Below are 23,388 nucleotides of genomic sequence, written 5' to 3'. Positions count from 1 at the left end.
TAATCAGCGAGAGCTCATTGCTATTAGTTGACTGGCCATCGACCGGGATCCCACGGTAGCAATTAACCCGCTGGGTTGCTGCCTTGGCAAACACCCCGTGGCAACCACCCGCATTCCTCCACCAACGTCAGAACATCCTCCGTTCGGGTGGCCGGGTGCTTTCCGTGGCGGCCACCTTCCGAAATCTCTCTCCTACCCCCTACAAGTGGAAAGGGGTTTTCCTCCTGCCAACCGCATTATGTGGTTGGCAGGATGCAGGTGGTGTACACAACAGCTACAACGTCGGACGCCGCCTTTTCTTCGCGATGGAACTCCTAATGCCAACGCAATCGTACACGATTTTATCTTTGGAAGCCTCCTTCTGTATTTGTCTTCGTGATAGTCGTAGCGACGTGTTGCCGTGTTGCTGAACAGAAATATTCCGGTCAGCATTTTGGTGAGCACGAGATATGGTTAAAAAACATCAGACTTGACAATTATACAAACGAATCTCGAAATCGGAAATATTGATGGCCCTGGAGGTATACTCTTTGTGCGCGACTACTTGCTCACACAGTCGGTTCCGCTGCATGTGCATTCATTTGCATTTATGTCGGCTTGACATAATCTACTCACTAAGCATGTTACGCGATCTGTATATATATATATATATATATATATATATATATATATATATATATATATATATATATATATATATATATATATATATATATATATATATATATATATATATATATATATATATATATATATATATATATATATATATATATATATATATATATATATATATATATATATAGTACGTTATTAGCAGCTTTCTCTGACGAAAGCCACGTATGTCTTGGACTGTAGTAGATTTGGAAAGCTCGCTTCCCACCGAGACGAGAGACCTTCCCCCCCCCCCCCCCCCCCGCACACACACACACACACCCCTTATCATCCTCTATCCTGTTTTTTTTTTTTAATGCACTCAGCCGGGCTCGCAGAGAAGCAAACATCTTCCCTTTTAGAATAGCCGGTGAACCGGCCTATTTTTCCGCGACATTCGGTGGCAGTCTTTAATGAATGTGCAGTGGTGGTGGAGGGTAAGCATGCAAATTTCGCTGTGACAGGTCGAAACAGTATCGGGAATTATTGTGTACCCAAATCAAAATGTGGCGGGTTCACGATGTGCGCAAGATAAGCAATGGGCCATCGATTTTCGCGCCAAATACGAATGCGCAAGTAGTCCCAGAAATGTTCACTTTAATTTCCGAACTAATAACCGGGAAATGTTGCTCTGTACGCGATCAGATGCAGCGATCAGAAAGATTTAGAATTTCGTCGATAAAGGCCGCGTCGGATCTGCTGAAGCGTTTTTTCAACATGTAGCTTTCCATTGCAGTTTCTGCGATCTTTATTCAAGCTTATGCAAGAATGATAACAAAAGTCCTCAGTGAGTTGCTATACTTTAGAGCTAGTTCTTTAAGACTTAATTAGGTGCATTAAAATGGATCACCGTATTCAAAATACTAAGTGTCCACAAAAAAGAATATATCCTACACACTCTCCAGGTCTGTCCTAGCTGTCGCGCCAACAACGGCGAAGCGACATTATAAGTACCACTGATGGCGAATGCACCCAGTTTCGAGCCCATACACAAGATCTCACAATTTATTGACAAAACAATTTCAATAAAATCTTTAATTTCCTTCGAAATAACCAGAAGCGTCAGAAAGAAATGTTCACTTGATACGAGCACACATACCCAGCAATTACGGACAAAAGCATTTTTGAACGGGAACCACTTTATGAACGCAAATTTTTCATATATTGTAAGATTCCACTATAATTATCAATATGGTTGGTTTATGGGGGTTTAACGTCCCAAAGCGACTCAGGCTATGAGAGACGCCGTAGTGAAGGGCTCCGGAAATTTCGACCACCTGGGGTTCTTTAACGTGCACTGGCATCGCACAGTACACGGACCTCTAGAATTTCGCCTCCATCGAAATTCGACCGCCGCGGCCGGGATCGAACCCGCGCCTTTCGGGCCGGCAGACGAGCACCATATCCCCTCAGCCACCGCGGCGGCTATATATATAATTATCAATATATCTGCAATTCTCTCGTCGGCAGGCTTGCGTTTTTTTTGCTATTAACGTTTTTTCTCTCGTCAAAAGCGTTCCACATTATTTTTCTATGGCAGTCTTAACTGCTGGATTCGAGTTATGGAACAGTCAAAAAGAAACATTTTGCTACACATCCGAAGAATGGTCCACTACATTCCATATTTCCACAACAATGCCTTACAATATTTCAATATTTAATTTTTTTCATGCAAGAAAGTTGGACATCGATAGGTGAAAAGCTTGCCAATAAAATACCAGCGCCAAAATAAACCCCAGGATGGACAAGGGTGTTTCCATGCCAAAAGAAATGTCAATTCTTAATATCTGAATGAGAAAAATGTTTTGGACTCTTCGCGATGCCTGAAGACTTCCAGTTGGAATACACAGCCGAACATATGTCAGTTCTCGGTTTTTGGTAATACTATCCCAGTTCATCGCGATTAGATTGCAGCATAGAGAGTAGTTTCATTTGCGTCTGGCCTCTTAGGAGAATTCCCAACCATGAACTCAACATGAGCAGTGTGATAAGGGAGTAATTACGCAATCCTGGTTACATCAGGTTGTAGAGCGTCTGCTCCGGTGAGCCAATGGTCCTCGGTTCGAAATCAGGACAAGGACTTTTTCTTCAAATACGTTTCCCTAACAATGGACCAGCACCAGTTGCTGATCAATTCGTTCTGAGCCTACCATATGACAACCTTCACTGTTAGTTCAGCTGGTAGAGCGACTACTCCGATAAGGGGGGGGGGGGGGGGGTCCCGCGCTCGAACCCCGGACAGGGACGAATTTTTCTTCAACTACAAAGTTTCTGTGGGAGCTGCATAACTTTCCTTTAATTGCAGCCGCATGGATGCGCTTGGGTGGATGACAATGAGCAGTTACTTCTCTATTAAAAATCTACTCTACCTTGGGGATTTGCCTAAACACTAGGCCAGCATGAACAGTGGTTCCATAGTTCTTGATTAGTTACATGTTATTGTTACATGTTATATATTATTATAAAATTTGTGCATACTACAAGGCGTTCGCCCAATCATTTGCCAAACGCGTATTGTAGCTTGTAGCGAGAGTCTAAGTGAGCTTCACATGTGAATCGGACAGTAAGTAATACGCACTGCACAGACGCGCCACAAGCCGCTGCGCGTTGAAGCTGCAAGTTGAAAGCACTGGAAAGCTGGAATATCTGCAAAAGTGTCAAACTCCTGAGCCAGGCGTAGCTCTCAGAGTTCTGCAGTCCCCCTCATTATTTGAAATCTAGACAGACCAGCGCTCCTCGCTGTTATGGAGCATAATTGGACTTCGTGTTCATTTTTCTCCAAGAATTCACCATGGACGTTGTACAGCGATTAGATTAAGTAAAAGAACGAACTGTTCAGACGCTCGCTGCAGCACTTATCCCCTATGGCGACCTGTCCTTTCCCCTCAAGACCAGCACCCCTTATTCTCTGACGCCATAATCTCATTGCACGCATCATTAAATCACAGCTGTGCTGGAGCTCACATTCTCTAACCTGTGCACCCTGCAATTTCGCGCAACCAATATCAATATATTCTACCTCTTATCTCCTTAGGCAGGCATGGCTAAAGACCCCAAGTGGCGCGGTGCCGAAGTGTTTATAGTGTTACATAACAGGCACCATCAACCCCTAGTCCGCGACAACTCCTTCACGTCTCAATTACGGCTTAGCACAGCCGCTGATACATTCGCCGCACATAATGGCCGAATTTTACGGTCGCCTTCCGCGCACCTACACCTCGCGGTGACGTGTAATTTTCGACGGTTCCGCGTGTGAGATAACTGAAAACATAAAAAATATTCACCATCGAGAGGAAACGATGGGCCGAAAATGCGCTGCCGTACACATGGCGTGCCAGTCGTGGATTACCCTTTACGGAACCGTTGAGGCGCGATGTAAATTCTCGCTTCCAGTGGCGTCGTCCATTTATGTCCTTCATGCGAACACCTCCGAATGCGCTTTTTGCAGAGTGAGAAAGAGCGCAGCCTTTGAAGCATCCGCCACTGCCGCATTTGTGTTTTATTGAGGCACTGACCCCAATTTAGGCGTTTGGAATATCGTTTTTATCATCATGTGTACAGCTTGATCATTTTGTTAGCTTCTGTAATATGCAGGTTTGTCTCTTATAAGTGTAAAGGCTATAGATGTTTCTACATCCACTCGGTTATGAAGTTATTAGAGAGTTCAACCAACACAGAAACACTGAAAAATACAGCGCATGGTAAAAAATTGCGTGCTGTGCATGCGCAGGATCAGGTGGCGTTGGATCGGATTACGCACGCTGTTTTCCGAACTTAGCGTGTGTGGCTCTCGATTACGCGATCAGAATAGCGTAGCCAGCATGGTCACACCCGATGAAGCGGACGCGTCTTATTTTGGAGTAAATACGTCGCGGTTACTGCATTTTTCGGCACATTGACAAGGCGCGTCACGCAGTATTTCCCCAAGCAGCACAGGTCATCGGCCTATTGCAACCGGATGGTCCCATCCTGGTCATTTGTAGGGCCAGCTTTGCCAATACAGTTCCAATGTTGGGCCAATCACTTGTGCTGCTTGGGTTGGGTTCGTCTGTTCAAGCCTGTAGCAATATTGGCCAGCTTTTAATATCTTTTTTTTCATTTCGTACGATGATTCAGCCGCTACTAAGTCTAACGAGAGAAATTAAGTTTTTTTTCGGGGGCGGGGGGAATGATGAGACCCTATAATATCACTAGTTGTGGCACTTACTCAGCTAGAGTCAGCTAGAGTAAGAGGTATATACAGTCGATTTTAGTCGATTTTGATTTTGAAAGTACATTTACTTGCTGACTTTTACCTGCAAGTGAATAATCATTTTAGCGCTTTAGAAAAGCATTTGGAAGCCGACGGTTTTTAGTTGCCAAACCAAGAGTTTGCAGAGCAGGCCTTTTACACAAAAACGTTGGAGAAAGGTCATGCTGGTGTTGATTAAAATGTAAGCCTTGCTCCAAGGCGCCGAAATCATTGTTACTGCGAACGGCTTGGAGTTATATACGGTAAAGAAACAAGTTCTCCAGAAATAGGGGACATAATGAAGGTGGCGTCACTCTCCAAGGAATAAAATATTCCAAGGAATTTCCCGTATCCAACAATGCTTTTCAACCAAAGTACAACTATTTCACCGAGGAGGATGGTCCCGGATTTTTCCTACTTTAAGTTCGCTGAAACCGCAAACGATTCGCTCGCTAACTGCAAAATGTCTGACATTATAGTCGCATTCTAATAGTCGTTAGTAAACGCCCTTACGCCCTTAATTAGAGAAATTTCTCGTTCTGATGTCAATTCAAACACCTTTAATGTGGGGATAGCTCCTACACTCTAGGCAGAAAGGAGTAAAAAAATGGAGTAAGCTGTCCTTTAGCTCACTCCCATAGTGCGAAAGAAGACAGCTCACTCCCTTTCTCCTCCAATACATGCCTATTTGTGTTTAGAGCGTGCTGTACACGCGAGACCATGCATGCACTATCCGCATATATGCCCGCGTCCCACGGAGGTCGGATCGATACGTCCGCGCTCGCTCAAACGCCAACGAGCGAAAGCGAGCTAAAAGAGAAGAGAAGAGAAAGAAGACGAGAAGAAAGAGGGAACTAAAAGCGCCAAAAAAGCGGCCGACAGACGGTAAGCACAGCAACGGGAACGCGCGGGCCCGCAGATCGATTCAATCGGGCGTCCTGATGAATGTGTCTCCCGTGACGTCTCCATTGACAGCGCTGGTGGGGGGTGGCAGAAAAAGGGAGGGGGGAGACAATTCGCCGGTTGCGTGGCACGAAAGCCGAACTGCACTAGGAGCCAGCAGGTATATCGAGGCGGAGGCCTAAAGAGGGCGCTGATGCGTGCTCACTGACATGGAGCGTGCGTGTGCGCGAAGCGAGTTTGCGAAACATCGGAGGTTCAGGCGTGTCACGTTGTTGCATAGGCAAACGACGGAATAATTTCTCTGAGGAAACTCACTCTGCACTAGAATGCCAGAATGCGAGCACGAAGAATACAAGCAATTCTTTCCACACGCTTGTATCACGTTGTCATCCATCGCGACGAATGGGTGATACCGGCAGCAGTGGAAACGTGACGCAGCTTAAACGTGTGAAGATGTGCGAAAAGGGATCCAATCGGAATAAAATTGCTTCACTAATCCGGACCTGAAAGAGATTGTGATTACCAGAGAACGAACCCCAGTGCAGCGCAAATAATTGCAGGAGTTTCAAGGTCCCAGCTAAATCTCTCGACTATAGACATTAATTAGCTTTCTACTGCGACAAGTGAATGTATTAGACTGGCCTGATTAGTTATTGAACATCAATACGAGTGAGCTTTTTGACGTGTTTTTTACTTTAGCAGTTGCTGCTGGTGATGATGATGCTTGAAAATGATTACGTTGGAGAAAAGTATGACCTGATGCACATGGAGTATGCCCTGATCATCCTGCCCTGAATGCGATATGGGTGAGTGGCCTCCTGTATGGTGATTCTGACGATTAATATGGCGAGGACAGTGGCGGCGATGTAGGTGCTCCTTGCAGCGTTTGTGGTTCATGTGTAGTCAATTTCCCGGGGCACAGCGCATTTTTCTGTCGAAATCTAAACGTACGCTCTTCAAATGAGCTACTGAGCTGCAGTTTTCCAACTCGCCAGTCTTGGAATTAGCAGGCGCCGAACTGTATGGTTCCTATTTTTTCTTACTATCGCTCTCTTCATATCTTACTATCTTTGCCTCGTCCTGTCTTCTCCCTGCATTTTTACTTGCGCTAGTCGCAGCTCAGGTGCTTCAGGTTTCGATGGGAGATGATGCCCCTAGCAACAGCTTTTCCTTCCATTGGTATTTTATTAGTAAAAAATCCCTAATATAATAATAATAATAATTGTATGGGCATCGTCACATGGCAGGACTGTCTCGCGACACATGGGATTCTACTTTATTATGAGGATTTTCCCCAACGAACGCAATGATGTGAACATTCGGGATGTGTAGCGTGAAGACCAAATACCAGCTGGTTTGTTACGACAGCACACTACATCTATAGACTGCACGGGAGGAAACGTTGTTGGGCGCCGGCGAGAGTCACACAAAGATGGCATCAGAAAATCTGGGGGGATAGAACAGACGAAACTATCCAAAAGCCGAGCTAATCTGAGTGGAATGAAATAGGAATTATCGAGGAAGTGTACTCAGTGTTAGCAATGATTAAGATGCCACTTCTGAAAGCTCGCAACAGCAGCGCGCCGTGTGGAGTGGTTTTTTGCATGCTGCTGTGGAGTCAACATCGGCATAATTTTTTTTATTTGTTGCCCATACTTTACCTACTGACATCAAGTTGCCACTTGAGGCATGCCTCTCCACTGCTCACCTTCGTCATAAGGTTGTCAATTGAGAAAAAAAAAGCAACCACCATGCTCCCAGAGCGTGTGCACAGTCTTAAATTTATTCCTTTCAGTACTATGTGCAGCAAGTGTCACACAGGCTTCGGTGAAATGTTCCCACCAGCCATCTCTTCGTGCCATGGTCAACACTAAAAAATATTGCTGCCTTAAGGGGGCTCTGAAAGGGGCTCTAATAAAGTTGCGGTATGCCTCGGATGTTAAAGCACGCCGCTTCACGAATATTGTCCAGGAAGAATTTTTTAATGCGATTTGTAGAAACAGGGTTATCTGTAGTCAAAATTTGAATTCCAGCGTCTTGGCGCTTTTCCCTCTCCTCTCGTCACTTTTTGCACGCTGAAAGGCCGGCGCTCCTCCGCTGGCCACACCTTCGGGGGAGAGCTTCCTGACCTGCCGGAGCTACGCGGCTAATTGGCAGCGGCTATGCTAGCTGGCTGACGTCTGAAACGATGTAACCAATAGCCATCTCCCATCATGTATACGTAGATGCGAGCGACGGAGGAGGGTGCGAGCATTAAAATGTCGCCGGGAAGGGCTCGCCAACTTCCGCGCGTGATTGTGGGTTCTCTGCTGCGTGTAGGAGAGTATTATTTAGCTCAGATGTTCATGACAGCACAATGCAGTGATTGAGCAAGTTGATGTTCTCTCCTCGGAAGGTGTTTAAGAACCGCTTTAAGGGTGTAACGCTCTTGTCTCAGGGCAAAGTGCCTTTGACGGTGTTCACCAACACAACAAGGGTGTTTTTTTCAACGCCCTTATGGGATTAGGGTGTTCAAGAAGCGTCATAAACGTGTAAGCCCCAGGAAACTCTGGGACAGGTCTTACACACCTTCATTTATTTATTTATTTATTTATTTATTTATTTATTTATTTATTTATTTATTTATTTATTTATTTATTTATTGTACCCCTCAGGGCCAGATGCATTACAGAGGGGGAGTGGAAAAAACAAGAATAAAGTTAGAATAAATACAGCAGAGAGGGAAATTTAAATAACACCTCAGTATAAAATGCTAGCTATGGCTTTGCGGAACATCTCGTAATTATTAAGGTCGGCGATATCTGAGTGAAGGTGATTCCAGTCGCGTGAGGCACGCGGCAAGAATGAAGGAGAAAATTATTTGTTATTACTAGAGTCAAAACCGACATTATGAGGCTAATCAGTACGATGGGATACCTAAAATGGCTGTGGGATAAGGCGACCGCGTTGTATGAGGTGATGATACAGTTTGTGAAACAAAGCGACACGAGACACTTTGCAACGAAGTGAAAGCAATGGAAGAGAAAGACTAGATTTCATTGTTGTTATGCTTGCAGTGCGGTTGTAATTAGTGAGAATGAAACGCACAGAGTTATTTTGAAGGGCGTAAAAAATTTCAGTCTGTGCATTATAACGCCTCCTATGTCTAAAATCACAGTGTTGATAAAACTCTCCAGACGCGGGCACAATTTTTAACCAGCGGACTCGTATGTATTATGCAGCGATCTTCAACACGGCTCTATCAAAGCAAACACTTCTTCCTGCAAGCGTGTGAGCACGTACTTTGGGAGCACTTTCTTTTTTTCGGCGCCGTCAAAACAATAGGCCATGCACTCGCGTGCCACGCGCCACGCGCTGAGGGAGGCCTGCGTATAGCGCTCGACGTGCATGATGGAAGGGTGTCATGCTCGGGCCCGCCAAAATGCGGCGGCTCTCTTGAATCGCCAACTGTCCAAACAACACCGCGGTTGGGGCATCGCTCCTTTGTGTCACGCCTGCCCTTATTGTTTTGCTACGACTTCAATGCGTTTGTATTTTTTCCTGTCGGCGCGAAAAGTGCATGTTATTATGTGGCGGACGGAAGAGAGCCGATTCCATTGTTTGTCTCCATAGCCGGCGACACGTCGCGGCTGTCGCCTCCTTGCCTGAATTTGCCGCTGCATCTGCGTCCCGAATAAGATAACAGCATGGAGGAAAAATCGTCCGTCCGAAAAAAAATATTTTTGTGTGCTTCGTTGACAACTTATTTTTTTTTCCCGATGGTTGTGGAACCCTGACTTAGACGTCCCTTACAAAAATCATTTTAGACAGTCTATAGACTGTCCACAGACTTATGACTTTAAAGTCTATAGACGCTCTGTAGACAAACCCTAGAGAACAGTCTGTAGGCAATACAAATCCTATAGACAGTCTATAGACAATTTATAGACTTATGGCCATACACTTTTAGTGTACCTTTGTCTATAGATCTGCAGACTATGACTAGAGAAAAAGAAATATTTACAGGAAGGCAATACAGTCTATAAGAAGTCTATAGGCTGTCTATAGACCATTTTTAAAGGGGTGCTCAGTAGTCGTCGTAGGCCGCAAGCGAAAAGCTCCTGCCATTTTTTTCCCCTTACAGGGAGAATGCTATTCGGTTTGGTTTATGGTTTTGTTTGGTTTATGGGGGTTTAACGTCCCAAATCGACTCAGCCTATGAGAGAGACGCCGTAGTGAAGGGCTCCGGAAATTTCCACCACCTGGGGTTTTTTAACGTGCACTGACATCGCACAGCACACTGGCCTCTAGAATTTCGCCTCCATCGAAATTCGACCGCCGCGGCCGGGATCGACCCGCGTCTTTCGGACCAGCAGCCGAGCGCCATAACCACTCAACCACCGCGGTGGTTCTGAGAATGCTATGCAAGTGCTCCGGAAACACGCGGTACAGCCTTTAGCAATCAACAATACATCTAAGCCTTGCAGTGAGGCTTCCTAAAACGCCTATGTGTTCTGAGGAGCTGTGACATTGGTAACTCTCTCTCGTTTAAGATATCGGCAATGATGGCGATGCAAAACGAGCCAAACAGCAAAATCCAGGGGCAAACACCTTGGGCTGTATGCTTTTGACAAAGGATGCACATGCGTCCTATGCAGCGATACGTATGCGCAACTTGCGGTGAGCCCTTAGCGGAGGTTTAGCTTTATCGGAGAGGGGACAAGGTAATCCTTTGCAAAGTGGCCAGAGGAGAGGGGCCTGTATATGTGCCTGACCAGTTGACGCGTGCTTCATGCTGGCCTGAGATTGTCTCCTGGGACGGTTCCTGGAATCGACGGACGCTATGGCCCCAGCGCGTCCTTCTCGAAGACCCTATTGCGCGGGAAGCAAGCGGTGAAGAATAGCGCACAAACACTGCCCCGCAATTTAGCGGAAACAGGAGTGAGAATTCCTAGTTCCTTCCTTGCTTTTATTTCTTTTCTGGGCACCGAAAGGGTCACCGGAATGCCTTAAGCAGATGTGCTTGGAGGTGTAGGGCCGCTGATGTCGGCTGCACTTGTCTTTTTTTTTTCGCAGGTGATAGAGAAAAGGCTAAGTGTGCTTTTGGTTTGGACCTATACATCACCTTATAGTCACCAAAACTCTGTGCCTAACATCACACTGGTAAGTTTAGACCGCATATGAGCTAACTGGTTCGCCTAAACGAATGCTGCGTGAGAAGCTGAACGGAGCACGCTGTGTTACGAGTGACCGATGTTTCTACACTTTTGCGCATTTCGCGCTGCTTACTACAACATATAGCCATCTAAATCACGAAAAGATGTTCTAGCGCTGCTTTCGCCAACCTTCCCTGCAGATATCACATAGGTAATGGGTGTTTTGAATAGCATTCACTACTGGCACTTGATGTGCAACGCCGTGATGATGCGTATTTTGCCTCGCTTTAATCGGCGGTATATTTGCGTCCGCGCAACTGATCATGAAGGCTGAAGAACACTGCATGTGTCTTTTAAAGCAATGTGAAACTGAATGCTAAGCAATTATTAATGCGAACTCAGAAAACCCGATATCTTTAAAGCGATTGCGTAGAGTAATTTTTACCAGGGACGTGGATATCCAATTACGGCTCTGTCGATTCGCGTAGCTTGTGGACTGCCAACGAACGCAATTCGTATCCGTGTAGACAACCCTCCCCAGTCATTCACGATAACGACAGCAGGCCGGAGGACCACGTTTTAGAGACACCGCTGTGTGTACGGAATAATAATAATAATAATAATAATAATAATAATAATAATAATAATAATAATAATAATAATAATAATAATAATAATAATAATAATAATAATTGGTTTTTTGGTGGAAAGGAAATGGCGCAGTATCTCTCTCCAATATCGTTGGACACTTGAACCGCGCCGTAAGAGAAGGGATAAAGGAGAGAGTGAAAGAAGAAAGAGAGAAATAGGTGCCGTAGTGGAGGGCTCCGGAATAATTTAGACCACCTGGGGATCTTTAACGTGCACTGACATATGAAGGGCCAAACCTCCGACCTGGTACACATACCGCGAATAAAGTACTGTGCACTTTGTGGGCAATACGCTTGTACTTCTAAAGCCCAGTTTAACTCTAAAACGTGGTTACAGTCGAACCCCACGTAGACCATCACCAATGCACCCTCAACTGTTTCAAACTGCGCGCGACAGGCCCCGATCCTCTGCATCACCGCTGGCTATAGGAAAGTTCAACCGTACCTGGTGTTCAAGAGGAAGGCTATCCCTAAGGAGAAGCTTCCCTAAACCATGCCAGTCTGCGTTCAAGACAAGGGCTACATATCCGACATACTAGCCCTTGACCGGATAAAGACTTGGTTGCAGAACCGACCAGGAGGTCTGCTGCGACGCAACGCCCTTCTAGTCCTTGATAACGCACGGAGCGGACAGACTTGGATACAATGCCTGGGTGCATGGCGAGCATTATGCAGCCGCATAACGCGTTCGTGAACCGCCCCTTCAAAGTTTAGTTTCGACACTCCTATGCCTTGGGCATCGCCGAGAGAAGCCATCAAATGACGCCGACTGGGCATCTGAAGAGGGCATCTCTTCCACGTGCCTCAGCATGTGGGTTTTGAACGCGTGGCATTTGTTGTCAGTCGACATGGTGTCAAGGAATTTCAATTGGAACCGGCATTTACAACTCCATGGACGGCACTGAAGATGACAAACTCTGGGAGCGAGCTGATGAAGTGAGGTCATCGGAGAGCAACTATGGGACGCCCTGTCCAGTGACTTAAAGGCTCCGAATCTGTAACGCCCACAGGAAAGAAAAAGGGTCCTGGTGATCTCGTCTGTGCCACATGACAGTTGGCGGCGTTGTACTGACCATTCCTTTGAAAATGCAACGGACCCCATTTTCTGAACCTTGCATTTAAATTTATGGCGGAAAATCTTCAAGCGCCGACCAATCTTTTTAACGATTGGTCGGCGCTTGAAGATTTTCCGCCATGAACATACCCAACCAGACGGGTTTCCGTCGAACCCTGGATTTCATTTCGAATTTAAATTCAGCACTTTGCCCGGACTTTTGCCTCCTTGATCCCCCCCCCCCCCCCCCCATATCTGCTTATACGCCAGCTGCGCAATCAAAAGCCGCTTATCTGTTCTGTTCCAGCTATCTTCGCGGATCACACAAATCGGCGACGTAAATAATAATAATAAATGGTTTTTGGGGAAAGGAAATGGCGCAGTATCTGTCTCATGTATCGTTGGACACCTGAACCGCGCCGTAAGGGAAGGGATAAAGGAGGGAGTGTAAGAGGGAAGAGAGAGGTGGAGGGCTCCGGAATAGTTTCGACCACCTGGGGATCTTTAACGTGCACTGACATCGCACAGCACACGGGCGCCTTAGCGTTTTTCCTCCATAAAAACGCAGCCGCCGCGGTCGGGTTCGAACCCGGGAACTCCGGATCAGTAGCCGAGTGACGTAAAGCAGCGACACACATTCCTTCCCGATGTCGTGCACTGCGCAGTCGACAATGACACACGATTCCCTCCTCCGCGACAGTCCAGGGCTGCCTGCGTTGAAAAAGGTGAGCAGCGCTCTTTTCTATAAACACATGCAAGCGCCTAAGTAAAAAAAGAAGGGCAGCCGGAAACGAGAGGGTGAGGGGGAAGCGCAGGCGAGGAGTTCGGCGTCACGGAGTGGACACGCTTTGACGCTGAGTAAACAACCGCCAGCGGCGGACGCACAAACACCACGCCAGCAGGAGCAACAGCACCAACAACCATATAAGGACTCCCGGATCGTGCGCGGACCCTCCGATGAATGCATGCGCAAGCGCGGCAAAACATTATAATGGGGCACGTTTGCGCGAGGATGCATGTGTGTATGCACACTGCATAACCTCCGGCATTTTATAACGTTCCCTCTCCCCATTCTGGCACCCCCTCCTTCTCCGCCGGCGGTGCCGGAGAACCGGGATCGATGCCTTTGTAACTGTGCTCTCCCTTGCGCCTCTGCTGCGCGCTTTTGCGTTCGCACTCTATAGTTTTGTGTACTGAGTTGGTATCCTAGATGGTGGTCCGCGTCGGCAGAACACGCACCGAAAACTTTCTCGCGGGTACGCAGATTGCTCCGAAAAAGGTCACTTAATGTTCAACGGTTGCTCTCAACATTCATTTCGACGACGGTTTTCAGTAGAGGCGCAAAAACAAGCCTGTTAGGTCGGGTTGAATCGCAGTATAAGTAGGCCGCTGACTGCATAACCACTATAAACGGGCTCGCAGCGACATTCCTCCTAGCTGTCCCTGTAAAACCAGAAATGCAACTACACCCGTCTTTCCTCTAGTATTATCACCGTAGGCTGGATAAGGAGCGCAGTATTTTTTTTTTTACGTATTCTGAACACTTCCTTTCTTCATCTTCATGGTGGGCGCTCAAAAGAGGCGAATACTGCGGTTGTGTAGCTGGCGTGCTTCGCTGAAACGGCCTATGCGCATGACGAGAATATACACTGTAATTTATATATTAGTAAAACAGTTTTGGGGGTCTTTGGACAGACTAATTGCTGCTGATATTGATCTCCATCTCTAATGGGAGTGAGTAATGGCTGCTGTTTGACACACTAATGGCTCCAGCAACAAGGTTAGTCCTCAGAGCACCAACCTCCATACTTGTTTTAGTGGTTTGTGCCTTTTAAGATATAGCGAACGATACAAAGATTTGCGCACGGGTTCATTTATTGAGGTTATTCTGTAAAGTGGAATATATCGGAACGAACTGCCCGAATACTCAACAACCTGCTGCCGAGGTTTGCAATGTGCCGCTGGCTGGAAAGCTGAAGAGCCATGGGGTGAAGAGTCTAGTGCAGTAGACGCCTCTAACATTTACGAGAGAGCCATATCTCTTTTAATCGTGAACTAGTGTCTCACGATTACCCATTGTACACTCTCGAAAGCGCCTGTTTCCCAGTCAAAAGCACGTAATTTATGTCGGCCGCCGTAGCACCTATAGATCATACAAAGACCTGAGATAACACGTTCGCGACAGCACTGTCTTCGCTGCCCACAGCATGGAGATTGTCGGGGAGTGCCATACATTTGTAGATCTCAAAAGGCCACAAATAAGATATTTTAGATTTCGTCTTCTTATAAGCTCACAGCATATATATACCTTGTGTGGGAAGTGGAGGAGGGGGGGGGGGGGGGGGGGGGGGGACCGTGCACCCAAATTGCCACACAAGACTGCAGATAACACTTTTTTTTTTATTGTGCCTGCCTCTGACTCCAAGGAATGAAAGTTGTGGTGGAGGTTCATGACTTAAAGATACATTGCAGAAGGCCTCAGAAGGCACTTTTTCGGCTCTGCCTGCTTCCAAGCCCAGGGCATTAGTCTTGTGGTGAATGACAATGCATCCACATAAATCACAGAACATCGCAAAGAGCGCAGGTTCGGGTCTGCTCGCTTTGCAGAGCACAGCATGGACATTGTGGTAGAGGACCATGCTCGAAAAGGGCCGCACAAGACTGCAGATACCACATTTCCGACAGCGTCTACTTCCCATGGGCCGTGCAACGGTTTTTATGGCGCAGACATAACCGGATATCGAGGCCTACGCTGGCACAGGCAGGGGAACGCCGGTATCAGGCAACAAATTTGTTTTACAGTCTCAATTTCAAATGGGTTAACGCGGGGTTCTCGATTACAATGCACTTTAACGATGACGTCACTAACTGCAGAGCAAATCTGGAAATACTTTCGCTATAAAAATGTTGGCCTCCAGTTATCAAGTGTAATAATACAGAGCATGCGTAGCTGAGAAGTGAACCTTCAGCCTGGTGCTTCATATACTGTCTGAAATCGAGCCTATCAGCGCAGGCATGACTATAATGTTCCTAACGTTGGTGCCTTAGCATGCAGCTCCTGTCCACGGTTGAATTCAAGACTTCGAAGTGATATCCCGATGGTGCCTCCGAGATCTCTGCGAACGAAATCAACAGATACCACTACGTTAGGTTGCTTGTACGGTATTAACCGCCACCTTGTCTCCGAATCTCTATATAGTGTTCATAGGATGTTTATCCTGCTTAGAATGCCACGAATTCCAAGCGAATTAATGAGCGAAATGTCATTGGCATTAGCGGCGGAGAGGTCTGGTATGGCAGGTGCATTCTGATGTTTCACAGGCGACTGCCCTGTTGGACGTCTCACAGGCCCGTTTTGGCATCTATACGCTCGCGAAAATTTTGCAAGCCAAGTATTGGTTCCGGAAGAAGGCCTAAATCTTACGATATTTCACCGTTTGTTTGAAAGTCGTACTTTCAACTTCCACCTCGGGACGTCACATACGTATTTGTTACCTCTTTGCTGGCGGCAAAGGAAGCTTGTTGCGCCTTACTTTCTGTTCTCCAGAGGCCCTTACATCACTAAGCGTGAAATATGCAGGAGCTTGCTGTCGAAACAAGGTCTTGGCAAAGTTGTGATCGATGCGGTAATCATCATACAAACTACACACTGCACTTGTGACCACATATGCTAGTCCTAATATCAACGACTACATATTGACACAACTGCAATTCCATTTCCCTTCAGGGCTGAAAGAAAGCAAAGACAATGCCCCTTGATCCTTTATACACTGAGTAGTTATGAATTCAGAATGAAACGAGAAAAAGTTTTTATAACAAAGATGTTGACAGGCCTGTGTCGCAGCTCTTCGTTCATTGGAGTTATTCCTGATTCTGCCACCTGACACCGACTCGTCGTCTGTACAGCATATAATAATGATAAACTTTTGTTGCTGCTTTTATAGCCGTGGCGTGCCTCCTGTTAAGAAGAAGTGTACTTATAAAATGACCAAATGGGAATGCGGCACCTAACTGTGCGAGAGTCTGCTCTACGGCGCCAATACTGCGAGAGCCGATGCTTACTTTCCACTATTTCAACCATTGTGTCCGACCTCACAGCTGTAATTATCTGCTACACGGTTAATGTTGGAGTCACAGCGATTGCAGTACAGCCCCGTAAATGAGGAGCCCGCGTACAAATATGTACGCGATGTGTAATTAACATTACAGATCGCAGCCGGGCGTAGATATCATGTACAGTGCTGGAAGTACAATGTAAATTATATCCACGTATTATTTCCGACATCTTATCTATGAAGCTATTCGGCGTGTGCGCATATTTAAGGTGCATTGGCCGGAATCATGGGGACACGAGGTTAGGAAATCCGTTGGCACAGGTCGGCCTGGAGTGAAGCAAGGGCGGGACCGGTGCACGGAAGAATCAATGATGGTTTATGGTTTGGTTTATGAGGGTTTAACGTCCCAAAGCGACTCGGGCTATGAGAGACGCCGTAGTGAAGGGCTCCGGGAATTTCGACCACCTGGGGTTCTTTCACGTGCACTGACATCGCACAGCTAGTACACGGGCCTCTGTAGAATTTCGCCTCCATCGAAATTCGACCGCCGGGGCCGGGATCGAACCCGCGTCTCTCGGGCCAGCAGCCGAGCGCCGTAACCACTCAGCAACCGCGGCGGCTCGGAAGAATCAATGAGGTTTTTATCTTGCAGAGGGCACTAGTAACGTGGCTATTGATTATTATTTTTTAATATTATGGTTATTACTGTTGCTGTTATTGAAGCAGTAAAGCGCTGCCGCATGCACCCTGAACTTCAGCATTGTGAGGAATTAATAATTGCCTGTTGTCTTGAGATTTCTATTTCTTTTTTGCGGAAAGTGCAACGGTTAAACCGATTATTCAAAATGTAGAGCTATATTTGTTTCTGTAGCGGGTGCTGGTACGTAGAAATGGATACGAAATAAAATGGCTTGGAGTACTTGCTAACCATTCTAAACTGTATGTGGCAAAATCACTTCCCATTTTCAAGAGATTTAAGTGAGTGCATCGTGATTCTTCTACGTGTGTGCGTTGTAAAATCAGCGCGAAGAAGATCATTCAGCCTTGTGAGCTTAAAATACGGAACTGTTTTGGCAGTGGACACATCATGCTTTCTTTTCTGTTTGACAATATGAAAGCGCCAGTTGGATCGATACGGTATCCGGCACTGAAGAGTCGACGGGACCGGACAAAGACGACAGTCGGATATGCAGTATAAACGGTTGCAGAAAATGATGCAAAAAATGTTGGCCGAGAGTTTATTAATACAAAATGTAGTAAAGAAATAACACGAAAAAAAATGTCGCCAGCATTTTACTCCTAACAGCATATTGAATGCCATTTAAAATACGCGCTCACATCTCGTAGAAGTTGAACGGCAGGTTGGAAGTCTATTCAAAAGGCAGGAGAACCTAACTGTCGAGGTGGAAAGGGGCACGAAGGGGGAGAGGGAAAGGAGCCGGTACGTGAGTTTTGGAGGAGTCGACTTTAATGCCTGCTTGACTGAGGAATATCAAAACGAATGCCGGGCAAAGTTTCACTTTCTCATTAGATAAGAATGCCAACCGCATCGCACGCTGGATTGTGTGAAACTCTCTAGATTGCCCCCAATTTCATGGTACACTCTAAACACAAATACCTCGATATGGTAGTAAAATGGAGTGTGCTGTCGTATAGGAGTCCCCTAGAGGGCATCTTGGTTGCTTTTTACGCCGTTCTGTTTGTAGTGTATACTATAGGCCAGCAAACGAATGCAAAAGGTTTGGGAGACGGTCCCTTTCTTATGGGGGTCTGTCCATGCATTGCTCCAAATAGCTAAGCGGCCAACATGGAGACTGCAAAAATTATGAGTTTGAGTCCATGATGAAGGGCGAACATAAGTGGAATGAAATCGCTACAGCAACTCAGTTCTGATCCGGAGTTCCCGGGTTCGAACCCGACCGCGGCGGTTGCGTTTTTATGGAGGAAAAACGCTAAGGCGCCCGTGTGCTGTGCGATGTCAGTGCACGTTAAAGATCCCCAGGCGGTCGAAATTATTCCGGAGCCCTCCACTACGGCACCTATTCTTCCTTTCTTCTTTCACTCCCTCCTTTATCCCTTCCCTTACGGCGCGGTTCAGGTGTCCAAAGATATATGAGACAGATACTGCGCCATTTCCTTTCCCCAAAAACCAATTATTATTATTATTACTCAGTTCAGCGAGACCACCTGTCACATCCACGTGACACTTATGCCGTGCTAATTGTTGCTGTGACTGAATTAGTCATCAATGAATTTTTTTTTAGAATAATTTTCAAACACGTTCACGCTCAGCTGTTCCAACCTTCAGTGGTCTGTCCTGAGCGCTTTGGCATTAAAGACCAGTGCTTATTTAGGCCCTTCGATGTCCTCGCAAATTTCTGTGACTATATGGTTTTTATATAAAAACTTGCTGCTTTGGTCTGCGCACTACGCAAGCAAAATAATTCGTGCCCGAGTCATTCAGATGTTGGATTGAACATAAAATATAAACTCGGCCCATTCAGCCGCCCCTTTAACTTTTCAATACAGACTTGGAGGTGCTAAAACTAGTTTCTTGCCGGCAGCAATATAATTTCCCCACGAAAGCAGGCGTGCCAATTATTTTTCGAGTAGGTCATGATTTTGTATACGTATCTGTGTAATTCTTTGACAGCTGTTTTGTGCTATAAAAGGAACGGGCAAACTAACGAAGTACCCCCTAGTACGACAACGATGGCCAACTTGCTCCTCCAATGGAAATCAGTCTTAGACCAGCGTAACCTAATTTCGGCAATTGGCACCTGGTTTCTTATCGTCCGAATAACACTGTGAAAACTCCTCCAGTGCAGGGCCTTTCGGAATTCCCTGCTTCTTGCATGAAAGAATGAGTTCACAAAATTCCACTGAACATCTATTAAAGCCCGTAACAGCACAGTTATTTCTGCAGTAATAGCGCTTTCGAGATTCATTTTTGCCCCGAAACTCTGCGAAGACATGTACCAAGAACACACAGTAAACGAGGCCGTTTCTTTTTGCGACTATCCTACTTCGAGTAGTTCGCGGCGCAGCCGCAGTGTGGCGTCAGTTTTATTGAAGGTGGCAATCAAAAAGTGAACGTGTGGTATAGAAGTGATGATGATGATGATTTTTTATGGCGCGATGGCATCTGAGGCCAAGTCAAAGAAGCTTTTAACATTAGTGAAAGAGTGTGAGATAACAGATAAGCTGGGGGAACCAATTAGGTGCACAGAACTAGGAGCTCCGGAACGACATATTACAAGTTCTACCATTGCATAGTGCAGATGTCAGGGCAAATGCCATGGTGCGTATCTACGGGAATATATTATTTATTCAAAACTGCTAAATGACACAGAGCAACACAGAACATTTACCAAAAACCCTGAAAATCACTTCGCTCTCCTGCATAAGTCGTGATTCACACGATTTTCATTGCACATTCCCAAACCAGTGAAGGAAAATGCCAGATTAGATTGCCTTCATGGCGGACATACTTAGAGCAGCCATATTGTGCTGAAGGATACTTCCTTGCTGAGCAAGGAAGCATATCATCTTGACAGCTATATAGCGCTTCTGGTATAGATACAAAACACCTCAAAGAAAGTTTTACAACTCTCTACTTAACGTATAATAATTATTATAGTGAGCCTGCATTAATTATTAGAATGCATTCGGCGGCTCTTTTTCTCCTCAAAATCACATGATAGCTTCACTGTGTCAGAAGGACCTCTACTATGTAACACTGCTGTAATTTCGTATGATTGATATTTGCACAATAAACCTAACGGTTAACATCAATTAAACCTCTGGCAGGCTTTACTTCAGCATCTGATTCTCTTTGGGCAATATGAATTGCTTCTGTTTTTGAATATATATGCACATGGAATATTTTTGTAGCGACATGTAATCGATGGTTTCAGCCAGAAAACAATGCTCCTTCTTTTGTTGAGGGAACATTTCCTTAGTTAAGTTTACATGCTTCGTAAGTACTATGGTTATTTCGTATCACGCTATGAAAGGCCGGGCAGAATTTAATCGTTTGATCAAAAAGAATCAGTTTCAGAGATTATAGTACTTGCAACGATAACAAAAAGGAGGGCATCAAAATGCAGCGAAGCAAGACGGCAGTACCTACAATTAACGATGGAAAAACTAACATGTAACAAACTATGGAGTGCCTTCAACTCAGCGCTGACGCTTGTTTCTATATATGCGGCAGTGGATGTTGCTTGAAATCACAGGTAGCGAGTACGGATCGACGCACCAATAAAAGACACTACGAAAAATAACCAGACGCTGTGCGTCATACTGCGTGTAAAAAAATGCCGACACCATGTGTGCAACAGAAGTACCTTCTTTAGTATTGACGTTCTTAGTAGCTCTGTTAGTGGGTGCTGCGAATACTGTTGGCGCCCATTATGTTGTAGGGGAACCATATTCGTTAAATATTTCAGTTACTGTACGCATCGCAAAGATTTCCTGGATTTTAGTGGTCTATTCTTAGCTAGGATGTCCGAATGCAGATCCTATTTCCGAAATTGAAACCTTCAAATGGTGTCTTCCTGGTTTATCAGAACATTCTATTTTGGCGGTCGTTATCTCCTTTGCGATTTCTTATGTTCCACCTAACCACCTTCAAAATTACGCCACCTAGCCCATGCTTAACCGGATGAATTGCATTCGCGGGTTTCTGCACGATGTCCAACAGTTATCGTTTTTTGAGCGCCTGATCCCACATCCTTCTGGAGCAATGAATATCACAGCTTGTGACCGTTATAAGACCTCGTGCCAGCAGCGTCCCCTGTTGACTATATACAGTTCATGCGCACATACCTTTCGAGCGATGCGACGACGCCCTGGCGGCCGCTTGATGCTGCTGTTGTTGGTGCTGCTGATGCTGCTGCGCCTCCTGGTGTTGCTGAGCGGCGGCAGCGGCGATCCTGTGCCCTAGGACAGCTGCCCGCGAGCCTACGAGGGCCGCGTGGCCCGGACTAGACGCCATCACAAGACCCAGGGGTCCGCCGTGGTGCGAGGCCGCCGCGTGCGACCCGTGCAGTATGCCGTCGATGGAGTAGGGCACGTGGTGCGGAGGGTAGGCCGCCATGCTGTACGGGGCCATGGGGGTGCCGAAAGGCGAATACGGTCCTGGCAGAGGTCGCCCGAGGCGACCCAGGCATCCGGCGTCCAGCAGTCGCGTCGCTTCCATCAGGGACGAAGATGGCATCAGCGGCCGTCGGGCACCGGCGACGAGTCCTCGGTGCGAGCCCTCCGCGGGACCATGATAACCCTTTGCCGGAAGTCTGACGTCACGACCGTCGTCGCGTCATGATTGATGGGCAGTGTCTGAGCCGCACTGAATGAATGGTGTCAGCAGGTTTTTAAGCGCTACACACCGGACGCGTATCGGATTAAACGGTTTGGCAACGGCTCGGCCTGAACCGTTTCCTGTTCACTTTGGCACCGATGATTCACGAGGTAATGTAGAGGGGTTGTCTTCTGTGCAGTTTCAAGCACAACACTTCTCAGCGCGGACGCGCTTGTTCCACATTTTGGTAAAACGAAACCAAACACTCAGCATAGCCGGCACACCTCCAGCAGGTGTGAACTAGACCGACAAGCAAGACCTGTTTTCCTGAAACTTCAATCGGTGGAAACCACAAGCATCGTACTGAATGGTTCTTAAGTCAAAGGACGAGGCTAATCTCCACGGGCTGCCATAGAGTAGTAAACTCCGCGAGAACTGGCAGTTTCGAAGCAGAATTCTTTACCTCGGTCAACTGGCAAAGCATAGAGTGACCTCAGGAAGCATTAGGGGCGGCGAACTTGTCTGGAGAAAGCGGCCCTGAGCAGATAAGGCGTAAGGCGACCTCCGGGAAGCAGACGACGGTCGGCGGTCGCCCAACGAAGCAGCGCCAACCTTGTCCGGTAGCGGTAGGCAACAGCAGCGACGCCGAAGACAACACTGGCAAGCGATCACACTGCGTCGAACTTTTTGTGAGTCGCACAAATCGCGAACACGAGCAACAACGGGTACACCCCACTTCAGCGATGCTTCGATTGCTCACGAACACGTTGCACAAGTTTTCGCAGTCGACTCGCAGCCGCCCGTCTGCTTCGGGAAAAAACGGCCCGTAGACCAACGACCGGGCGCTAGAACGAGCGCCGTCTGCTAAGTTCCTCCTTCGGCTGCTGCCCACCAGGGGGCGTGGCGTTCTTCAGGGGCGGTACCAAACCGGATGTGGTTGCCGGCGAATGAGATTGCTCGGAGGCGGAGCTTCTCATTTTTTTTTCCCCCAAAAGCACTAGAGAGGAGGAAGAGCGCACCTCCTTGCTAGCTGTATATCCTTACTCTTTTTCCCTGCCACGTATTGTCCTCCTCCTCCTCACGAAGCGTGCGCGCGCGCCCGGGAGGTGGGGAAGGATACAGAAACGCGCGAAAAGAAGGCGCGCGCGCGCGCTCTCTCGGTGGCGGGAAACCGTACGTGCGTGCGTGTTTATTCAACGGTGGTTTCGGGTCGGTGTTACGGGGACGGCCGTGGCACGGTGGTGCTGAGAACGATGCAGTGGAAGGGGAAGCCGCAGGATGGGGGAAGGAAACGAGAAGTTGGTTGGAGTAGTGCTGGCAGTTCTCGCTCGATCACACCGTTGGAAATGGCGAGTACGGAGGTAGCCCCAGAAAAAGTAGCGCTAATTCAATGTCCACACGACG

The 23,388-nt window shown here is 46.9% G+C and overlaps 1 protein-coding gene across 1 annotated transcript in view; it reads right to left on the bottom strand.

Moving 5' to 3' along the window:
* LOC144101591 (uncharacterized) overlaps positions 1-22,836 on the bottom strand; it is a 271,204-nt gene extending 248,368 nt beyond the window's left edge. The window contains exon 1 of the mRNA XM_077634737.1: positions 21,513-22,836. Coding sequence (XP_077490863.1) covers positions 21,513-21,903 — 391 coding nt within the window. The 5' untranslated portion in view covers positions 21,904-22,836. The remainder of the gene's footprint in view (positions 1-21,512) is intronic.
* Between the last annotated feature and the right edge of the window lie 552 nt (positions 22,837-23,388).

This window comes from Amblyomma americanum, chromosome 8, assembly GCF_052857255.1.
Source record: "Amblyomma americanum isolate KBUSLIRL-KWMA chromosome 8, ASM5285725v1, whole genome shotgun sequence".
Lineage (NCBI taxonomy): Eukaryota > Metazoa > Arthropoda > Arachnida > Ixodida > Ixodidae > Amblyomma > Amblyomma americanum.
Note: the sequence above shows the minus strand (reverse complement) of the source record. Positions and strands in the feature narration are given on the sequence as shown.